Source organism: Strigops habroptila, chromosome 12 (assembly GCF_004027225.2).
Source record: "Strigops habroptila isolate Jane chromosome 12, bStrHab1.2.pri, whole genome shotgun sequence".
In the NCBI taxonomy this organism is placed as follows: Eukaryota; Metazoa; Chordata; class Aves; order Psittaciformes; family Psittacidae; genus Strigops; species Strigops habroptila.
The window spans coordinates 12,362,629-12,382,345 of NC_044288.2; the positions used below are offsets into that span (position 1 = coordinate 12,362,629).

General features: G+C 40.7%; 1 protein-coding gene across 2 annotated transcripts in view; it reads right to left on the reverse strand.

Moving 5' to 3' along the window:
• Positions 1–19,717, reverse strand: part of ADAMTS2 (ADAM metallopeptidase with thrombospondin type 1 motif 2) — a 175,597-nt gene that overhangs the window by 25,592 nt on the left and 130,288 nt on the right. For both annotated transcript variants that reach the window (XM_030504868.1, XM_030504869.1), the window contains 6 exons: positions 18,295–18,378; positions 7,562–7,718; positions 6,568–6,673; positions 4,791–4,934; positions 2,749–2,881; positions 1,205–1,318 (listed from right to left, as the gene is read on the reverse strand). In XM_030504868.1, coding sequence (XP_030360728.1) covers positions 1,205–1,318; positions 2,749–2,881; positions 4,791–4,934; positions 6,568–6,673; positions 7,562–7,718; positions 18,295–18,378 — 738 coding nt within the window. The remainder of the gene's footprint in view (positions 1–1,204; positions 1,319–2,748; positions 2,882–4,790; positions 4,935–6,567; positions 6,674–7,561; positions 7,719–18,294; positions 18,379–19,717) is intronic.

The window sequence follows — 19,717 nt, forward strand, 5'->3', positions numbered from 1 at the left end:
TGGTTACAAGTCCTTTTTTTCTTCTCATGTCTGTTTAAGTACTAATATGAATGAATGGCTTGGGGAAGAGGGTGATGCAACAAAATGGAATATAACTGTATTTTTCTGGGGGTTTCATTAGTATTTTTAAGGCAAATATCAAGATGTAGAAAAGTAAATCCAAAGAAACTGTGTAAGATTTTCAATTATAGGTTTTTTTATATATATATATATTTAAACAAGAAATAAAGCTGTTACAAGAGGAATAATCTAAAGAAGAGAAAAGCAGAAGGGTGTGGTTTATATAGAGCATGACTTGCTAGGGAATTAATTTAGCATTACATTATGTTTTCACAAAAAAAGACATTTCAACCCATAAGAGCAGCTGTTAATACGGTTCATTTATCACATAAATGATGTCATCCCTTCGGTTTTACCAAACAATCTTTCCAAGTAGCAACATCTTCCTCTCCCCCTCAGTCTCTGCATCCAAAGCCCAGTGAAGCCAGACTTTTTCAGCAGACTTCAAAGGACTTGGAGTTCTGATCCACTATGAGCACAGCATGACCTCCATAGAAGGATAACGAAGACCTGGAGTAAGTCCAGCATGGTGGCTACGGGGTCTGAGCTGTCTGAGCCCTTGCCACCTCGACCTTCCCTCCGCACTTCTTCATGCCTCCCTTGACTCTCATCAAAGCAGCAAATCCACCTCTGCAAATCAGCCCTTCTCTTTTCATCCTTGCCATCATGTTGGTTCTCTCTAGCTAGCACTCAACTCCCACATCCATCCTTTCCCTCATGGCAGCCACAGCAGCTTGGCTGTCATCTCCAGGACCTCACTGCTCTCTGCACCTCCTGCACTGGGGAGGCCAGTCAGCATCACCGTAACATCACTGATACAAACACAACCCCCCTGACCTCACAAAACTCACAGATGATTGGAAATGTCCCCATTTTTTTGCTCTACCACAAAGACTTGCCAAGAAGCACAGGGCAATCTGCAGATACTTCCACAGCTTGTCTGAGGATGGGGTTTGATGTTCACAGAGCTGCCATGCAGGACACACCAGCACTGGCCCCTGCCTCCTCCCCTCGCGCTGCTCAAGAATCTTACTTGCATTCACGAGTTCAGGTCCTCAAGATAGGTTCTTCTCTCATTCCCCTTGATTTTAAGGGGAACATCCCCAACTGCACACAAACACACATGAGCAACACCCATTCTCACCTTTCCTGGTGCACACATGGTCCCGTCCAGCGGAGGCCCTTTCTTTGTTTTGCAGAAGTAGGGGTTCTCAGGGTGGCTACACCACAGCTGCTTGCAGGGATCAAACGTACGGAACTGAAACACAAGAAAAATCAGAGGGGACGATGCTTTGAGAGAGCTTCCACTGGACACTGCAATAGAAGCTGCAGCACAGTAGGGCTTTTCCTTTTCTAGCTGGAAAACGCCAGCTCTCATCACTGATTCCTGAGGAACACTTCAGTGTCTGTGCATTATCTGAGCTTTCATGCAGAATCATCAGTGACTCTGAAGTGAGGTCCCACCTGCATTTGATGGAATGAAGTTGGGCAGAAACATTTTTATGCTGGTGACCGAAGGGGCAAAGGGAAAACCAGTTCTCCCCACAGTAAGACACACACTGTCTTTCCTTACAGCTTCTCCAAATGGTGCTGCTTCATTTGGCAAACAAACCAAAAAATCCTTGTGCACTCATGGGAGAAAGAAATGAGCCGCTCAGACTGTAGCTCAGCTGTTGCAATCACCTTCTTCAGAGGATGGAAATGTGATCCAGTGAATAAATCAGCATTTTACCTATAGGTTGTATAGGAGAGGATGAGCACCACCCACCACACAATATACTAAAACATGATGTCTGAACACGCTTTTGGCTATTCTGAACAAAGAAGAATAGAAAGCCTCTGTCCCCCAGGCTGTGGAGAATAGCTGTAAGAAAAGACCCTCTTTGGCTGGGACATTCTTCTAAGGCAGCATCAGTAGGAATTGTGTCAAGACACAGCACTACAGCTGATGCTTTAAAGGTTCTCATCCATTCTCTAGAGACATAGCTCAGCACACATATTCCTGCAGATGGGAATGAAAGCAGAGATGTTACATGTTAGCAGCTGCCACACCAGCTGAAAACATCTCTTCCCATTTAACATTTTGTCCTACTTGAGGAACTGGAGGTGGGAGGCACAGCCCTGCTGCAGAAGACTCTACTTTCTGAAGCCAATCCATTGAGAGCTGCACTAATCTTGCCTTGTTTTAAATTTAGACTTTGTCTCTTGTTTTCCGGTGCAAGAGAATCAACCATGTTATCAAGAGTGCTTGCAAGTTGCTCTACTGGCTGTTAGATTTATTTTCTCATGCTAGGCATCAAAATGTATCATACTTTTAATGAAATTTGATCATAAAAGCAGTGCTCCATGTTAGCACTACAAGATACACCACCAAATCCATCTCCTTCACACCTGGGTGGGAGTTTTGTAGCAAAATAGGAGGCTCAATAATGCAGTCAACTTGTTTGCATGAAGTGTACAGCTGTTTGAGACTACAGAATAATTACTTCTGTAACTCCAGTTTGAAACAAAAAAGACAGAGATACTTAAAATAACATCTTTGTCAACATTCAACTGTTATTCCTTGCTTACAGCTAAGCAGCACAACATCTTTCCTTGTGGGCTTCACTACACTGTCCCTATTAAGGGCATTTCACAGACACAACACTCCTGGATGAGAAATAGCAGAAGCCAAACTTAAGTACTCACAGCTGTGCACATCATGTAGCCCAAACCAAAGTCAAACCGGCACTGCTCATTCATGGAGTAGTGAATTCCTGGCAGCTGTGGAAGGGAAGGCCAGTCGTGTTCGAAGGGATCATCACGCAGACAATCGTAGGAACTGCAACAGGCAAAAATTAGAGTAACAGATGGGGCTGTGAGACTTGCACAGTGTTTGTGGTTTCATTGCCTTTTTGTTCCAAGCAAAACAGAGCCTACGATTTCTCAGATGGTGGTCATGAAGAGCAGCTAATATTGCAATTACATTCACACTAACTTTAGCATATTGTATCCGCCTTTAATGGATGCTCTATATACTTTTTCTGAAGCCCTTCCATTGTAATTTCCATTTAGCTTGCAGGTAAATTCCTATCAGTTTCCAGGCTCCTTACATGAAAGGAATCAAAGGAAGAATCCACATGAGACCAAGAAGAAAAGAAAGTTTAATTAATTTTCCATTTGTGGAATTTCTTGCTGCCTGTAACTGTCTTCCAAGTGAAGTTTCAGAAGCAGACACCAGGGTAACCATCTGAGATTACCACTAAGCTTTGCAGTTTTCCTGTGTCCTTGCTGAGAAGCAGCAACTCATTTACAAATGTGCACTTTCCTGCCTGCGTTAAACACTCATTTGCTTCCTCTCTCTGTTTCTCCTGATAGCTCTCAGCTCCATCCATAGTTTGTACAAAGTTTCCTTTCTGTGTGATGAATATGGGAGCATCTCCCCTCCTCCTAAATAGTGCAGACAGCTTGAAACGTACTAGATTCACATTTAAGTCATGTGGAGGACAGAGGACTGATGCTAATATCAATGACTGGCTAACACAGTATAATCATTGGTTAATTCACAAGACCAACATGGTCAACAATTATCTCTGAAATGTCTCTGAGTTATTTAACAGACATGAGGACAGCATAAACAAGTCTGTTCTGGCAATCGTTCAGGTTGCCTTGAAGATACCGATAGCTCAAAGCAGAACTTTGAGGTTAGATTTACTTCAAAGAAAACCACCATTCTGCTTTGTTATAAAATATTTTAAAATAGTTGTATTTGAAAGACTGTAAAGCAGCCCTTTAGGCCAAATGACTTTTATTTAACATCTAATGCTCTGAAGGATCTTGCTAATTGAAACAATCACAATTCCTCACAATATTTCTATTCCATTGCCATACCTAAGATATCCAAGATAATACAAATATTAACAAAAAGACTGACTCGTGTTTATGTCATGTATTTTGCTGCATTTTTTCCTATGCATTTTCAGGTTTTGCTAGGCATCCTTGTAGTTTCCCCATATTTTTTCCATACAATTTGCACATAACAGCAGGAAGATTTTTTCTGTATGGAGCAAAACCATGGTCATCAACATCACAGTTTATCAAGGAACTCCAGAGCAGGTCTAGTGCCCAAAGTGCCAGGTTCAAAGGGAACACAAGGGACATAGATGAAGCTGTTTAAATAGCTTTTACATTTAGGGTACTTGAAGGAAAAGTAACAACTGAAGAATGATTTCTAGAACCATGCTCTGTCTTTGGATATCTATTAAAGTCAAGAAAAGCCCTGAGCACTTGAAGGGCAGAATTTCCCCTTTAGGCAGCACCATCTTATCATTGACAGGTATCATAAGCAGCAAATGGCTTTTGAAGATGAATTTGGTATCTGTAAGACAGATACCACACTGCTGAGTAGCATAGGCACTCCTCCATCAAGAGGCTGCATTAGGGAGGGAGGAAAGTTAGCAGTGAGATTTGTAATAGTGTCTTCTCATAATCTCTGAGAGGACAGCATATATGCTATCAATGTCCAGAAAATTAATAGATGTAAATGAAATGAGAACAATTTAAAATGGACAGCGAACTTGCATTATTATTTGCAATTGATGGGAAAGTATCTTGTTCCCAATAGGAGGATCCTTTGTTTTATTTAACCCCATTTCTGTAACTAACAAAAGGCTAAAGCACAAATGCTAGATGCAGAATTTTTCTTACATGCTTACTAATCAAAGGAGAGAGGCTGCTTAACAGCTACTCACTGGAGATATCGATTCAGCTCCTGCTGGCTGCAACGAGACCAGTGGAAGCGATGGAACGCGGCTTGCACAAGAGGGGCCATGATGCTCCCCAGGCGGACTTCGTCACCACATCTGTTCCCTTGGCCATCGTGCTCCATGCCTAAACTGCCCCGCACAGGAAAGAGCCAGCACAGTTATATTGCAGGTGAACTCTGAGTGCCCAAGCGCTTCCACATCCCAAATGTCACCAGTGGTTGACGGCAACAAGGTTCTTAAGCTCCATGACCCTTGTCCACATGAGCAAAGTCATGAGAAATAAGACAGGGTGAGCCTGAAGCCAAAGAGCTCGTCTGTAGTAGCTCCCACATAGACGCGTTGACCCTTGAGAGTACTTTCGTGTGATTAGTTTAATCCTCTAGACTAAAAATACCTTCTTTGGACTTTGGTGCACATCCACATTTGTGAATTACTACAGCTCAATGAATCCATTTCTGGATTACAGAGCTAGTCCACCCTCCAGGAGCATTAACACAAATTTATTCGTACTCCAATCTGAAGCTATTCAGGAGTTTATCTAACTTTAAAAAAAAATCACACCTTAGCTTAATTTGAAGTCATTTGCAACTGTAGGCAAGTCCTTTCCATAGGGAAAAAAAAAGACACCACACTGAAAGCTAGTTTAGACTAGCTGCTGGAATCGCCCAGTAGCATTCCCACATTGTTACATGTGAAACAGAGTGGAAAGTGTTAGGTGCTTTCCAGAAATTATCCCAAATTACAGATATTTAAAGATTTCCTTTCAGTTTTATTATAAATATGTTTTCCCCTTTCCTTTGTTAGGATTTTACATTGCGCTTTTTGTGAGCACTGTTTGACTAACGTGAAATATCTGTCTGTAACTTAAACCAAATTAACAGATTGGGGCTGAATGTGATTTGAAGGATTACAAACGTTCTCCAGTGGAATCTCTTTTAAAGCTCACTTTGTCTTCTTTTTAATCCTAATTCAAAAATTCTGGAATCAAATACCATTTGGGTATCAATTCTACGTCCCTGCCTAATTAAGATACATTTACAGTGATTTCAACTTTTTTGTTTAAAGCCCTTAATAATTCTGATACAACAAAGAGAAAAGGGCCTGCAGGCTTTCTTAGGGAAAACAGAATAAATTGAAACTGTCCAAGAAAAAGCCTTCTGGGAACTGTTGTTCTATCAAAGAGAAAATGGTAAACCAGTGGGTGTTCTCTGCAAACAGGGGAACTAAAATTCTCTGGGAGAAACCAGAGTTGTGATAAATGCTGCCCAGTCATTGGTTCTAATTGCATCAGTAAGTAAAATGATTGCATTTTTTACATGAAATATATAGAACAGTTGTAACCTCAGTGCTTGGCACCTCGTTTCTATACAGTATTGTATCCTTTCCCAGAAGTAATATATACAGATGATGTGCTTATTTAAAATGGATTGTTTTCAAGAATCATGTATTCCACTGACTCAATGAATTCATACATTATGAGTACTTTACATTTCCACCAGGAGATTACAATGCATCATTCAATCAACTCTCACAGCAGACCGGTAAGATATTTTGGTATTAGTTCCCTTTTCCATTTGAAAATACCCAAATATAAAGCTTACTTACGATCGTAAAGAAAGCATTGAGAGAGCTGAGACCTGAAGCCAGAGCTAAGCCTGAATATTGTTTCTTAGCATAAATTGACTCTTTCCAATGTCATTGGTATTTGTTAGCACCAAAGACATTTTAAGGTAGAACACAGGATGCCCACAGTTCTACTCACACATGTCCAGTTTCATGAGCCACCACAAATGCAGATGAAAAACCATCTTCATGGTTGAGAGTGCAGCTTCGAACAGGATGACACATTCCAGTGACTGGAGCGTAGCCTATGAGAAATAGCAAGTGTTCCAGAAGATGGACAAGTATGGGAAGACAATGCGGTGAGCGGCTTTAGGACAAGTATCTGTCTTTTGTTGTGACACAAATATAGTTGATGTGGTCTTCTCAAGAGACCTCTGTCCCTGAACTTAATAATGTGTCAGAGACATCTGTCCCTGAACTTAATATTGTGCTCCCTCACGTACCAAATAGATTAAATCAGACTGTTGAATAAATGAAGACTAAATTCCCAGCTCACCAAGAAAACTGTTGTTACCTCTGGACCATCCTGCAACTGCCTTCCCTAAGTGCATGAGGCAAAAGGAGAAAACGACACTACATGCTGCTCACAAGGAGCTTGGTGCAGCCCTCGGGGAACACATAAGCAAAGCCCCAGCCCTGTGCTTACAGCAGACCTGGCCAGCCCAAAAGGAATGGGAAAGCTCTGAGATTTATCCCCTCCAGTGAACAAACCTGATCTCACAGGAGACACTGTCCTGAAGAAATGAAAAAGTGAACAGCATGTGGCCTTGCTATTCCAGACCTCACCGTAACAATATTTCTTGGCAATCCTGCTGGGACATGGCAACAGCTTTGGAGAGTTTAAACACAAAAATCTACTCTTTAATCTTTGGGCATTTTCAGGACTGTTTACATAGAGAGCCCATTTTCTTGGCTTCAGCAAGAGCAAAGAAATGATCCAAAAATAATCCCACCAGTAAGAAAGGATAAAATAGTAAGTGACGCAATTACAACTGAAAATGGCCCTATGCAAAGCTCTTGGGGAAGGAAAATGTTAACCAAAACTAAGTAAAAGATGCACAATTAAACTTTGCATGACTAGCCTTGCTAAAGTATGAACACGAATGCCAAACAAAACCTGATACGCATCTTACCTTGCATGCCAGATGGACCAAAATCCTGCCTTGTGAGAAAGATAGCATGGTCGTGATATTCTGCATGCCCAGTGTCAGGTTTCTGTTGCAAGTAGGCCCAGCGACACACATTCTCCAAGCTTTGTGAAGGGTTCCCAATCTCTATCAGGCTCATAGACTGCGCATGCACAGGGGAAAAAGACACCAACAGTTATTTATTAAAAGCTTGGGCAATTGTTTTCCCATCTTGTTCAGTTGGGACTAAACGTCCCATTTCCATTACAAGTTTGTTCTTAATAAAGCAGCAATTACACTTCAGAAACAAATTTTACTGGATCAAGAAAGTAAGAAAATAGCTGAAGTTCATGGTTAGATTAAATATGATTTCCTCATTTAATGAGGTCTAAGATACAACAAAAGAAAAAAAAAGATAGAAGAAAACCAAAAAGATGGGTACTTTAAAGACAAAATTGATACTGTTTGTTATTATCTACATGCCACCAGCTTGCACCATCACTTCCAGGCTGGATATACAGTTTCTGATGGAGTCCATGCCCTTATTAGAACTGCAGTGGCTCTTGGCCAGCAGAGACTAACCCAGCATGGGGAACAATAATGTGTAATGGTCAAGGAAGCAAATCGCAACAACAAACAGACAGCACCCTGCCCTGGTTCATCAGCCACTTTTGCTGTGAAACTGAGCTGTTAGGGCTGTTTTGTCAGACCTTTGAATGCTACGGGATGCTCTGTGAGTGTAAAACCTGAGAACACTTTTTTCAGCTGTACTTGAATCATTAATTTCAGAAATGGACTTTCCCAATGACCGTCTTTTAAAGCGCATTTACATTATCCCTTCCATATCTGAAGGTCATTCAGAAGGTAACTGTGTCACACCATTCACCCTATAAATCACACATTACGTGGTCGTGTGCCAACACGGCTTAGCCGACTCAGATGAGAGTTAGGTGTGGTGCAAAGGGCAATTCTCTTGAACAAGAAAGAGAAAGGAATTTTAAAATCCAACTACTACATTTACACTTGCCTAAGAATTCCCAGCTAATTCTACTTAGTTCTGTGCATTGCTAAGACATAACAAAGCTTATTGTATGTAGGATGCTATAAAATGTATGACTAATTGACCTATCCCAGGCCATCCACGATTTGTAAGAACTACATATGTGAACCCTGGCTTTTCTTTTGCAAAAATTATATTGCCATGACAACACTGTAATCATAACACAAACCACTACAATTTAGATGCTATACTGTACTGTAAGCATTCGTCATTCCAAAATACTTAATGTAGGGCAAAACCTTGCCTAGGCCAAAAATAAGAGAAAAGTAATATAGTTCATTTTCAATTATAGATGTATTTGACGTGTCCTCTAATTGAGTGCATGATGGAGTACACAGAGTATTGACTACATGAAAAAGAAAATCCTCAAAGGGTTGTGGAAGAACAACTGGAATTGATAAAAGGAAAGCCTGCCAAACTGAGGTCTGATTCTGGCAAACCCAGAGTATTACAATTCTGCAAATGTTCAGAAAAACAAATTAATAAACCAAATAGAGGCACAGTTTGGATTCTGATACCACTGTGGAATGAAAAAGTTGTAATATAATCCCACGCTGGATCATACTGCTTCCAGCCATAATTCCCTTGAAACTGAGCTAATAACTGTATTTAAATGGTGGGACAGTTGTGGTGCCTTTATTGCATCTTTGTATATTTATAAGAACAGACTTAAACAAACTTTGAGTCACTATTACAGAGTAAAATCCTGGCTCTTCGAGCAAAAATCCTATTCAGTTAAACAAGATTTGACCATTGTTGAAGTGTTTAATAACACCCATCAGTGGTAAACCAAAAACAAACACACAAACAAACAAAAACCCTATCTCCATCATCTCCACCTTGTTCTCATTCCTCCAAAGCCTCACAGAAGAAATCGATGCCTTCAAGGAGTTTGGTGAGAAATCTTATTGCAAGACTCAAAAAGCAAAGAATGCTGTAAAATGAAGTTGAGAAATCTCAAGGCATGTGTATCATTTGCTAATAGTTCTTTGTCTCCTGATGACCTCCTTCTGTACATTCTACCAAATAAAAACCATCACATCTTAGAAGCTGCATCGATTGAAAAACTGACAAAAACCACACACTATCAACATGTGCCTTGGTTTAAGGATATCTGAATATGTGCAAAATATCTGTATGATCAGCAAACAAGCATGAAATACCAAAAGGTCAATAATTTCCAAATAATTACTTTTTTATAGCTTTCTTCTGCCATATGTCACCTCTTCCCTGCCTGCTAAACTTGAAACCTTGAGAGTGGACTCCAGCACAAAAGCAGAAGTTTACTCTCTGAATGAACTAATGCAGCAGCTTGCAGCACTTTTCTAATGAACATCAAGTCTGCCAGAGACCAGATCAGTCTGCTGCAGTGTACCCATGGTTCGGGCATCTGGCATGAGTCAATAAACGTCTTCACTATATACCTACATCCACTCTGAGAGCAAAACCACCGTTTCAGTTCAAGAGCATCTCAATGCTTATTTATTAAAACAATTATCTTTGAGTTTGAAAGGAGGACCAATTGGTTAATGTGGAGCATTGTGGGGTCTTTAGCATCCAACACAGTGGGGAAAATGAAGAAATCCCTTTGGGATTAGAGGGAAACTGAGAACACACAAATCTATAAATCAGCCGACAGTCTAACTTTGTCAATTTTAACATCAGGAGTGTGGCACCTAAAATTGAGCCTTACTGCTCTTTAATTTGGTAAATGAGGTATCCTGTAGGAAGTGAATTATTTTAAGTGTCCATGTGCTACAGATACAAATAGCAAGTTGAGGTTCTGTGTCAGTGAAGAGGACTTCCCAAAAAGTAAGAGGAAATACTCAGTCTACCTGCTGAGTACTAAGAGACCACAGAGCATTCAAATCATCTGGCCACTAATCCCTTGTCTTTCTTCACTGTAAGCAGAGAAATCCACTTAATTCCTACCAAATTTTCATTCAAATTCCCAATTTCTGCAACTTGTCAAGGACTTCCAAATCAGAAAGGCTCCAGTAGTTCTAACAGTGAATACTGCATGGCCAGGGAACCACTGATTTGGGGTCCAAGTCAACCTCACCGTGCTATGCAATTGCAATCATTCAGACTAAAGAACCATGCCATGGTCCTCTCCTGAGAAAAGGTAATGAATGCTCAGGGAAGGGAATTAGAGGCATGCATACATAGGATAATATTTCCCTTCAAATAACCTCCAATGCTCAGGCAAGTCTTTGGATCAGAGATTTCCTGAGCCAAACATGCTTTTATATTGCATTTTTATTCACTTTTCCAGCTGCCTCACTTTTATAGATAAATGCTGTTGACTTGCAAGCAAGAAGCTTTGAAAATCATGGGACCAGGCACAGCTTGTTAGTAGACAGGGCAGATGTAATATGTTTTGGAATTTACTCTTGTAGAGAAACAGATAACAGTTGATAATATTTTCTGTTGGGAGCCAGTGGTGAGCTTTCATCACTCAGAAAAGCCAAGCATCTCATTAAATGGACAAAGCAAAGGGAGAAAAAGAGATAGCACAGTAAAAGGTATGTACAGTAGTAAGGACAGCAAGTAAAATCCCTTTTTGTCAGACTGAAAACAGACAAAGTTTGGGGGCTAGCAGGCTGCATGCGGAGAAGAGGTGTAGGTGTTACCATTGGCCACCAAAGGGTCCACACTGCCAGGAACATGCAGGTCCTGCCGCTGGCTGGGAGCTCAGACCTGGCCGGGAAAGACCTCTTTCCAAACAGGACAGAAGGCCGGTGGAGAGCATTACTCAGCTGATCAGCAGGAAACCTGCCACTGGAAAGAGAAACTTTCCTTCTCACAGCAAGAAAAGCAAAAAAATCTGTGGGCATTTCAGAGAACTGCTGATGGAAACAGATGGAGTTGTTGGCCAAGAAGTGGAAAGGTCTCAGCTGGGAGAACATCCCCCCTGCAAGAGGACACTACAGAGGGTTATGAGGACAGCCTGCCCTGGAGAACCAGCTGAAATCCTTGCTCTGGGAAACTCAACATCTACTAATGCCTTTCATTTTCCTTCATTTTTGATTCTGCCTTTATTTTTGCTCTACTCCTTCCTTAGATGGAAGCAGTGGAAAAAAATAGACAAAAATAGACAACTGAGTTGCAACTACCACTCATATACAGAGGCAAAACAGGGCAGTAAGAAATGGTTGAAAATCATCCCTACATAGATCCAGAGGTCTTCGAGCCTTCTTTGTTTCTTGTCTTGTCTTTTGGGAACTTATCAGTGGGATGTTCAGTTCTCTGATATGAAGACACTGAAGAAAAAGTCATTTATGAAACTGACTGGAAGGTCCTTCAAATACTTGTGGAGGTTGTTTGGCAAACGAGAAATATTTTCTTTTTTGTTTCTTTAATAATTCCCAGTTGTTAAAATTTCAAAAGGCCAGGTTGGACAGGGCTTGGAGCAACCTGCTCTAGCGGAAGGTGTCCCTGCGCGTGACAGCGGGTTGGAACTGAATGATCTTTAAGGTCCCTTCCAACCCAAAACATTCTGTGATTCTATGAAATACAAAGTTATTTTAGAAGAAAACTGCAAATTTAGTCTACATTCTACCCAAACTTGTCACGAATGTTCACGTTGCCAGTCCATGTGAAAGACACACTGGTATCACAAACAGAATGTCAGCTTTCCTTAACCAACTACTTTATTTATCTGCCATTTGGCATAACTGGGTACAACTTTGCAATGGTGTTGATGAGCGGGTACTTGATGATAAGAACATAAGAAATTTAAGCTGGTCAGAAACTTGCCGGAAAAGTTTCCTAACTCATCCATTAGGTGGTGCTCCAAGAGTACCAACAGAGAAGGCTTTGCTGCTCTTCAGCAGGTCCAGAAGGAGCAGAAATATGCTTAACTTGGTAGGCTTCAAACTATGGTAGCAAAAGTTGGACCATAGCAGTGCACACATTCAGGAAAGAATTTAACATATGACTTTCCCTTCTTGAATATTTAAAGTCTCTGCAAAACACATTGTTTACACTGCACTTCTATTGTTCATTGCATATTGGATTAGATCGTCTATATTCTTCTCTCGTTCTGAACAAGACAAGCAAAAAATAAACAAACACAATTATTGAGTGTCCATGGTAACTGAACTAACAGAAATAGCTCATTCAGCAAACTGTCATTTTGCATTCAAAGGATTTGTAAAGCTTTCTTATGGCAGCAGTTTGTAAACATTTTTCAGTCTCTAATTCTGTATAAATATAAGCAGATCAGGAATACAAAGTACTGTTCATGCTATCAGCCACCTCTACACTCTTCAAGGTCCCAAGAAAACACAGTGGGAAATTATAAGCTATGAGTCTACTATATAAATAAGGCACAATATCTCCTGTCATCTTTATCTCCACCTTAAACATATGAAAAAAGTGCAAAAATATGAACAGCAGCCAAAATGCTATATAATATATAGGTTCTAGCCTTGTAACTCAGCCTGTGCAGAACTGGTTACTGGATATGGCCAAAAGCTGGGGTCAAGAAATTCATCTTCAGACACGTTTGTCTGCCATACTGCAAGATCAGAGCTGGATTTCTGCTGATCAGGTCCCTACCAATGGGAGTGAAAACTTAAGATACTCAACTCTCCTTAGTGACCTGACAAGGAAAGGCTGGAGAAGAGGGGGCTTGGGGACATGTTGTCAGTGTACATAAATACCTATTGGGAGGGGAGTAAAGTCGACTGAGCCAGAGACTTCTCAGTGGTATCCAGAGGCAATGGGCACAAACTTAAATATAAGAAATTCCATTTAAATGAAAGAAAAAAATTGTAAGAGTGTTATTGTAGTTTTACCATAAGAGTGACCAAACATTGGGAAAGGTAGCCAAGAGAGGTTGTGGAGTCTCTGTCTTTGGAGATATTCAAACTCCAGCTGGACAAGGTGACCTTGCTTTGAGCAAGGGGGTTAGACTAGATGATGCCCAGAGGTCGTGTCCAAGCACAGTTATTCTGTGACCCTAATGCACAGGTAACAACCTCCTTGCATTGCTAAGCACAACTGCTCTCAGCCAGAGTCTTTGCATTTTCCCAGGACAAGAGGAGCATCCATTCCTTTCCCTCCAACCAAAATAGTAAGGATGAACGTTCGATTTAAGAGATAAACCTGGCTTTTCCTTCCATCTCGGCTGTGCCACCTGTGCCACCCCCTGGGGAACAGAGAGAAGAACCTGCCTCAGACTGAACATCTTCCCTGCTCATCATGCTTAGACATGAAAAGGTCAGATGGCAAAGATAAAGAGAGCACCATTTTATGAAAAGATTGAAGGTAAAATCTTGCCCCAGATGAAGGCAGCAGGAGCTCTGCTGATATCTCAGATATACACAATTGACAAATTGAACAGCCTAGTCCTATGAGACTGTAGGCATCCACCCCATACTACCTTCTTCCTGAACCGCCATCTTAAAGCCATTTGGGTTTTTTTCCCTTCCCTAGCCTTTTTGAAAGGCTTTCTGCCTTGGCGGTCAGGTTCCTCTTTCAGTTTCACCACGTTAACACATGGCCACAGTACGACCACTTGTTGGGTTGGTTTATAGCTAACACGGGTTTTCTCTCCCTACTGGTTGCCATCCCAGATGTGTATAGAGCAGACACAGCACCCCTCAGCCTATCCCACCCTGTTCCAGTCTGAATACGGGTGACTCAAGCTATGCATGTTGCTCCAACGGACAGGTCAGGGGTGTCCTGTGCTGCCACATTCACATTTCCCAAGAAATAACCCTCGTAAATCCTCAGGTGGCTGCATTTATTGGAAGTCCTGCAGTTCCTGCAAAAGTCTTTCTGACCTTTTTTAATTCATAACGGTTTTAATTACACCCATCCCAGCTAAATGTGTGCTCTTCTCTGCCGCTGTGCAGCGGCAGCTCATCTGCACACAAAGTCACCATTGTTGATGGACAGAGCATGGGGCTGGAGCCAGGAACTTATGAGGTCTTATCCCCAGCCTGCCAATGGCCTTCCGTGTGGCCTTGGAAAATAACACTTAGCATCTTTGTTTTTTTAGCTGTAAAATGGGAATAATAATCTTTATTCATCCACCTCAAAGAGGCGATGAGAGGATTTTATGCAGTGCTCAGGACTTAAATGTTTCCAAACAAATTTTATAATAACCAGTCAGGGTTTTTAAACCCATTCTCAGTTCATCTCTTGCCACCTCCTCTGCACTTGGTGATAGTGGTTGCTTTGCTTATTCCCCTGAGTATTCTAGAGCTAGCTGGATTACAGAGCCGTTACAACCAAAATAAGTCTAAATGGAATAATTTGCCCAAACATTGAATTATATTAATCTCAAATGTATCGACAGTTGCCAAAATTTGGAACCAATCTTCCTACTACTGAAGTCAAACAGGCAGAAGCGAGCCAGCTCATCTTCTTCCCATTTGAAGAAAAACGCACTGCACGTACTTTGTTTACTTATTTGCAGTATTCCATCACATCAAAACAGCCTGTGACTTTGGGAGTCAATGTAAAGAAAACACAGAGAAATGCATTGTATCTTCCAAAACCACCATAGATGTGGAGCAGTCTTTACAGAAACACATTTTTCTATCCTATTGATGGAATTGATAAATGAGTGGGCTTCAGTGAGGCATGGTCAAAGCCTTCATGAAGAATTGTTCATTTGTTTGAAGTACTAAGAAAAGTGGGGAGGCAGGAAAGGGCTGGCACATCTATCCCAGACACAGCACAGCCACACACTGCTCTCTCCTCAAACACACCACCCAGCCAGCACGCAAGCCTGGTGTTCCTTGGCAGGTCTCCACCTCTACCCTCAGTCTAAGTCCAGACGTGATAACCCACACAATGTGTTAACTCAGTAAAACTGTGTCAGCTCTTCTGAATTTGCCCCTGGAGTAATTTCAACACGTGATTACCACAGAACATCTTCCAATTTTTCATCTTACCAGGGCAATTAATGCAATTACTGAAATTACTTCTGAATGTACATTTCCCTGTGTTTGAAAATACTAAAAAATAAGTACATTTCAAGAAGTGGAGTACCTTCAAGCAAGAACCACTGAAAAACTGGTTGCTATGCAACTCAAGTATTGTCCATATTATTCTTATCAACAGATAACATATTGTATAAAATAACATAATCCTCTCTAAAAAAAAAACCAAACCAACACAATAGAGTAGAAGGCTTTTCAGTGGTGAATTGGCAATAGCTCAGACTGCTGTCATAAACCTGACGCTGATGGTATATAATTCATCAATTACAGAACCATCATGTAATTATGTTGATTTAAATGGCACCCTTGCTAATATATATAAATTACTTACAATGAAGCAAATTAATCTGAAGATACCAGCTACATGCTTTCAAAAGAAATGCTTACTCAAACAAGACTAGGATAATATTTTCATATTGTGAAGCCAATCAGGCTGCTCCATTCATGCACTGCCTTAACTTGTAGACACTCATTTCCTTTTATTATGTACTTTGAATATACATTCCTAAAAATCATTAGTGCAGCTGTGTAGGACAGTAAAATATTGAAGGCTTTGTTGTAATTCTCAGAACCGGTTCAGAAAGTAAGAACTATACACCTTTTATTTCTGCTTTTCCACTGCTAAATAATCCCAACCCTCCAAAGTGAAACCTCCTCACCTTCTACTTTCTGGTACTAGTCATCTGATCAGAAACTTAAAAACACAAACATTAAAAAATGTATTCTTATGCAGCCAGGGCATATAGGCGCCCACACCATCAGGTGGAGAAGCAATGAAATGATACTTTTTACATTCATTTTACTGTTTTCAGAAAGCCATAAATTGCCTCCCATATAAATAAGAATCAGACACAGAAATGCAAGAAAAATTATCTTCACAGTTATTTAGGGCAAGCTTGTGATACCAGAATTATTCCATTTTATGCCCTGCTGAAACCAGCAGGATAACTCAGGAACTACACCACCATCCGCTGCAGATTACAGATCTAGAATCCTGAAATAGGCTATCCACAAAGCAGATTACATAGTGCTACCTGCGGTGGCTATTTTTGTGATGTGGCCAAAAACCCACTAAGAAGTGAAGGTTTCCGTGTTCCACCCCCCTCTCCTCTCTAAAGATTAATACGAAATCAATAACTTTCATATTATCAATGGACAAACCTTGATTCTTCACAAGAAAATTAAGATTCTTAAAGTGAAATGAGGTCTAGCATAACTCTTGTCTGCCATTAGAAAAACGGCAGGAGTTATTGGTGTTCAGACTGGTGCAGATCTATAGAGATGGACACACATAACAACGATAAAATACTTATGAAACAAGAACAGCAAAGAAGTGACTAGCCCATGTGCTAATTCTGCTGGCTTCTACCACTACTGCAATATCAGATTTTTAGAAGAATCATTAGTCACTGTGCAATCCCTCAGATTGCAGTCATTACAGCAATCACAAGGGCATTTCAATTATTTTGTAATTCAATGTTAACCACACACACCATGAGCTTTCGACCACAAAATGGCAAATATGACCTTTTTTACCTTTATTTTAGGACACACGTGTGATTAAGGTTATCCAAACCACGTAACTACATCATCATCTACATCACTGCAGGAAGAGCAAAGACAGATCAGTGTGTTTAGTTCTCAGATGGGGAAGCTCCTACAGAACACTTTATCCCAAATCCAGGTAACTGGACTCCAGCAGAGTCCAGACTAAAAATCAGACCTCCCTCATTTGCACCAGGGAGGAAAATTCTTAGCTTAGTTGAACAGGGTAAACTGGTGAATGTCAGTGAAGCTTCACCACTGGCACCGTCCACGATGGCTCTTCACTGACAGCATTTCAGCAACTTGCATGAACATACACGGTGTCTTCGAGAGCCAGGTTTATTACATGAACATGCCAACTCCAGTCACAGAAAGATATGTTATTTAACACTCTGCTTTGAGCAGCTGGGCATTATGTTGTGTAAGGAGCACTAAAATCACATGTCCTTAACCAAAGCATTTATCAACATACTTGAAACGCCCTGTTCCTGTTTCCATGGAATTTGATCTTGATTTGGTAAAAGTAGGACACAGATACAGAACAGTTTGATACTTCTGAAAGCCATTTGGCATTTCATTCCTCTTTACCTGAGTTTTGGCTGTAGAGTATTCCTTTCCACAGAAACACCAAGAGAAAACACTTGGTTATTTTTAATTACAGATTTGAATCAAGAGCTGCAGAGCTCTTGCCTTCTGGCCCCTAGTCTACAGAACTCACACTTAACTTGAAGCACATGTGTAGCTCCTAATGTTAAGCATAAGTTTAAATGATGTCTTGGAATGAGGCTGTAGCCCTCAGTATCCTACAGAACTGATCTTGTGTTTACTGTTACATACAGTTCTTCCTCTACACCCCCATGGGTTTTTTTAGGAACCAAAATGTTCACTGTGTTTCATGGATTACTCCAAAAAAAATCTGAAAAGCTAGACTGTGAGGGCTAAGCAGCAACTTAAAATGACACAGGGAAAACCCAGAAGAAATTGAAATTATTTGAAATGTGAAGTTCAAATGATAAATACATATAAACAAAAAAGTTCTTTATATTCATAGACTGGTAAGGACAATCTATGACTTAAAGTACAAACCCAATACACATCACCAGTAACTACATTGTTCATAATAGACTGAAGTTCAGAGATATTGATATCCTCCATTCAAATTAACCTTTACTTACCTTGCCGTAGCTCAGCAGGATTATCCTCACCAAGACAACATTAATGTGAGCACCCAGGGACTCATCATGATAAATTTCATTAACCTGCAAAAGAGTTCAGCACTTTAACCAAGGGACTGGCAACAAGTAACTATGACAAGCAGTGGCACAGCAGTACCTTTCATGCATGATCATTAAGCCAAAGACCACTTTGTGATCACATATAAAAAGTGCAAAATCCTACCAATGCAAAAAGCAAGGTTTTCTTTTCTAAACTCTGTTGTAGCCTCCCAACAGGCCGTAATTCTGGAAATCATTTAAAATCAATGCATCATCAGAGATTTCATATTAACAGGTATTTAAGTGCCAGCCTAAATGGACTTATACATATCATGGTGCACTGACATGGTGCAGCTGAGCTGATCTAACAGCCACTATTCGTAAGAAGGAAGATTCCTGGCTCCTCCCTACCTCATCCCAGCTGTGTGTGCCCGCTGGAGCCCAAAGCACAGTAATCCAAGCCAAATCCTGAATGGCTCCCTGCTTGGCAAGACCATGCATGGCAAATGGGATGAGTGAGCAGAGGGACAGGACCTGCCTCCTGAGGGCCACTTGCTGGCTCAGCTCAGCTGCACCCTATAACTCTTCCATCTGGGACCCATCACATCACACTCTAACAAGAGGATATACCTCCTTCAAAAAAGCGTGGTCAGCCACATGGGCTGGATTTATTGTGTGTCAAAACTAATCAATGTTAGACTCTGCAAGCAGAACAAAAGCTACCAAATGCCAGCAAATTAAAAACTCTCCTTTTTTTATACTACAGCTGCATAACTGAACATGCACACAGGGAAATCACCCTAGGAACACTGAAAACTGTAAATATTTAGAGTAGAGAATGAAATGTGGATGTATAAAGATTACTTGGGAAACACTGTTACAAGCAAGCTAGGCAAATATTAACTGTTACAGAGGCTGATTAAGGTATTCGGTGATGAAAAGCTGCATAAGACTCAGCCAAATGGCAGGGGTTAGCTTTACGAATTAGAAGGCAGATGACGTTCCCTGTAAGGCAAATGTCTTTCCTAAAACCTCCTTCCCTTGGTAGGGGTTGCACCAAACTGGACTGCTTTGCTGGCTGGATCTCAATTTCATTTATTCCTATAAAACAGATTCATTGCTACAAGCTACTAAGAAACTTTCAAAAAACCTTTCATTAGAAACACAGTAAATAATGTCCTGTTTCTTCAATCAGCCCTAGTTTTAATGGCCCATCTTTTATCTCTGTAAAAATCATTACAACTAAATACATTACCGTAGGTTTTTGCTAAGCAATCCCTGTTGACATTTTAAAGTGAATTTTAATTCATTTTATTAGTACATTTGGATAGAAGAGCTTAATTTTATGCCTGGTGAAAGTCCCAAGATTTCAGAAGTCCTGAGT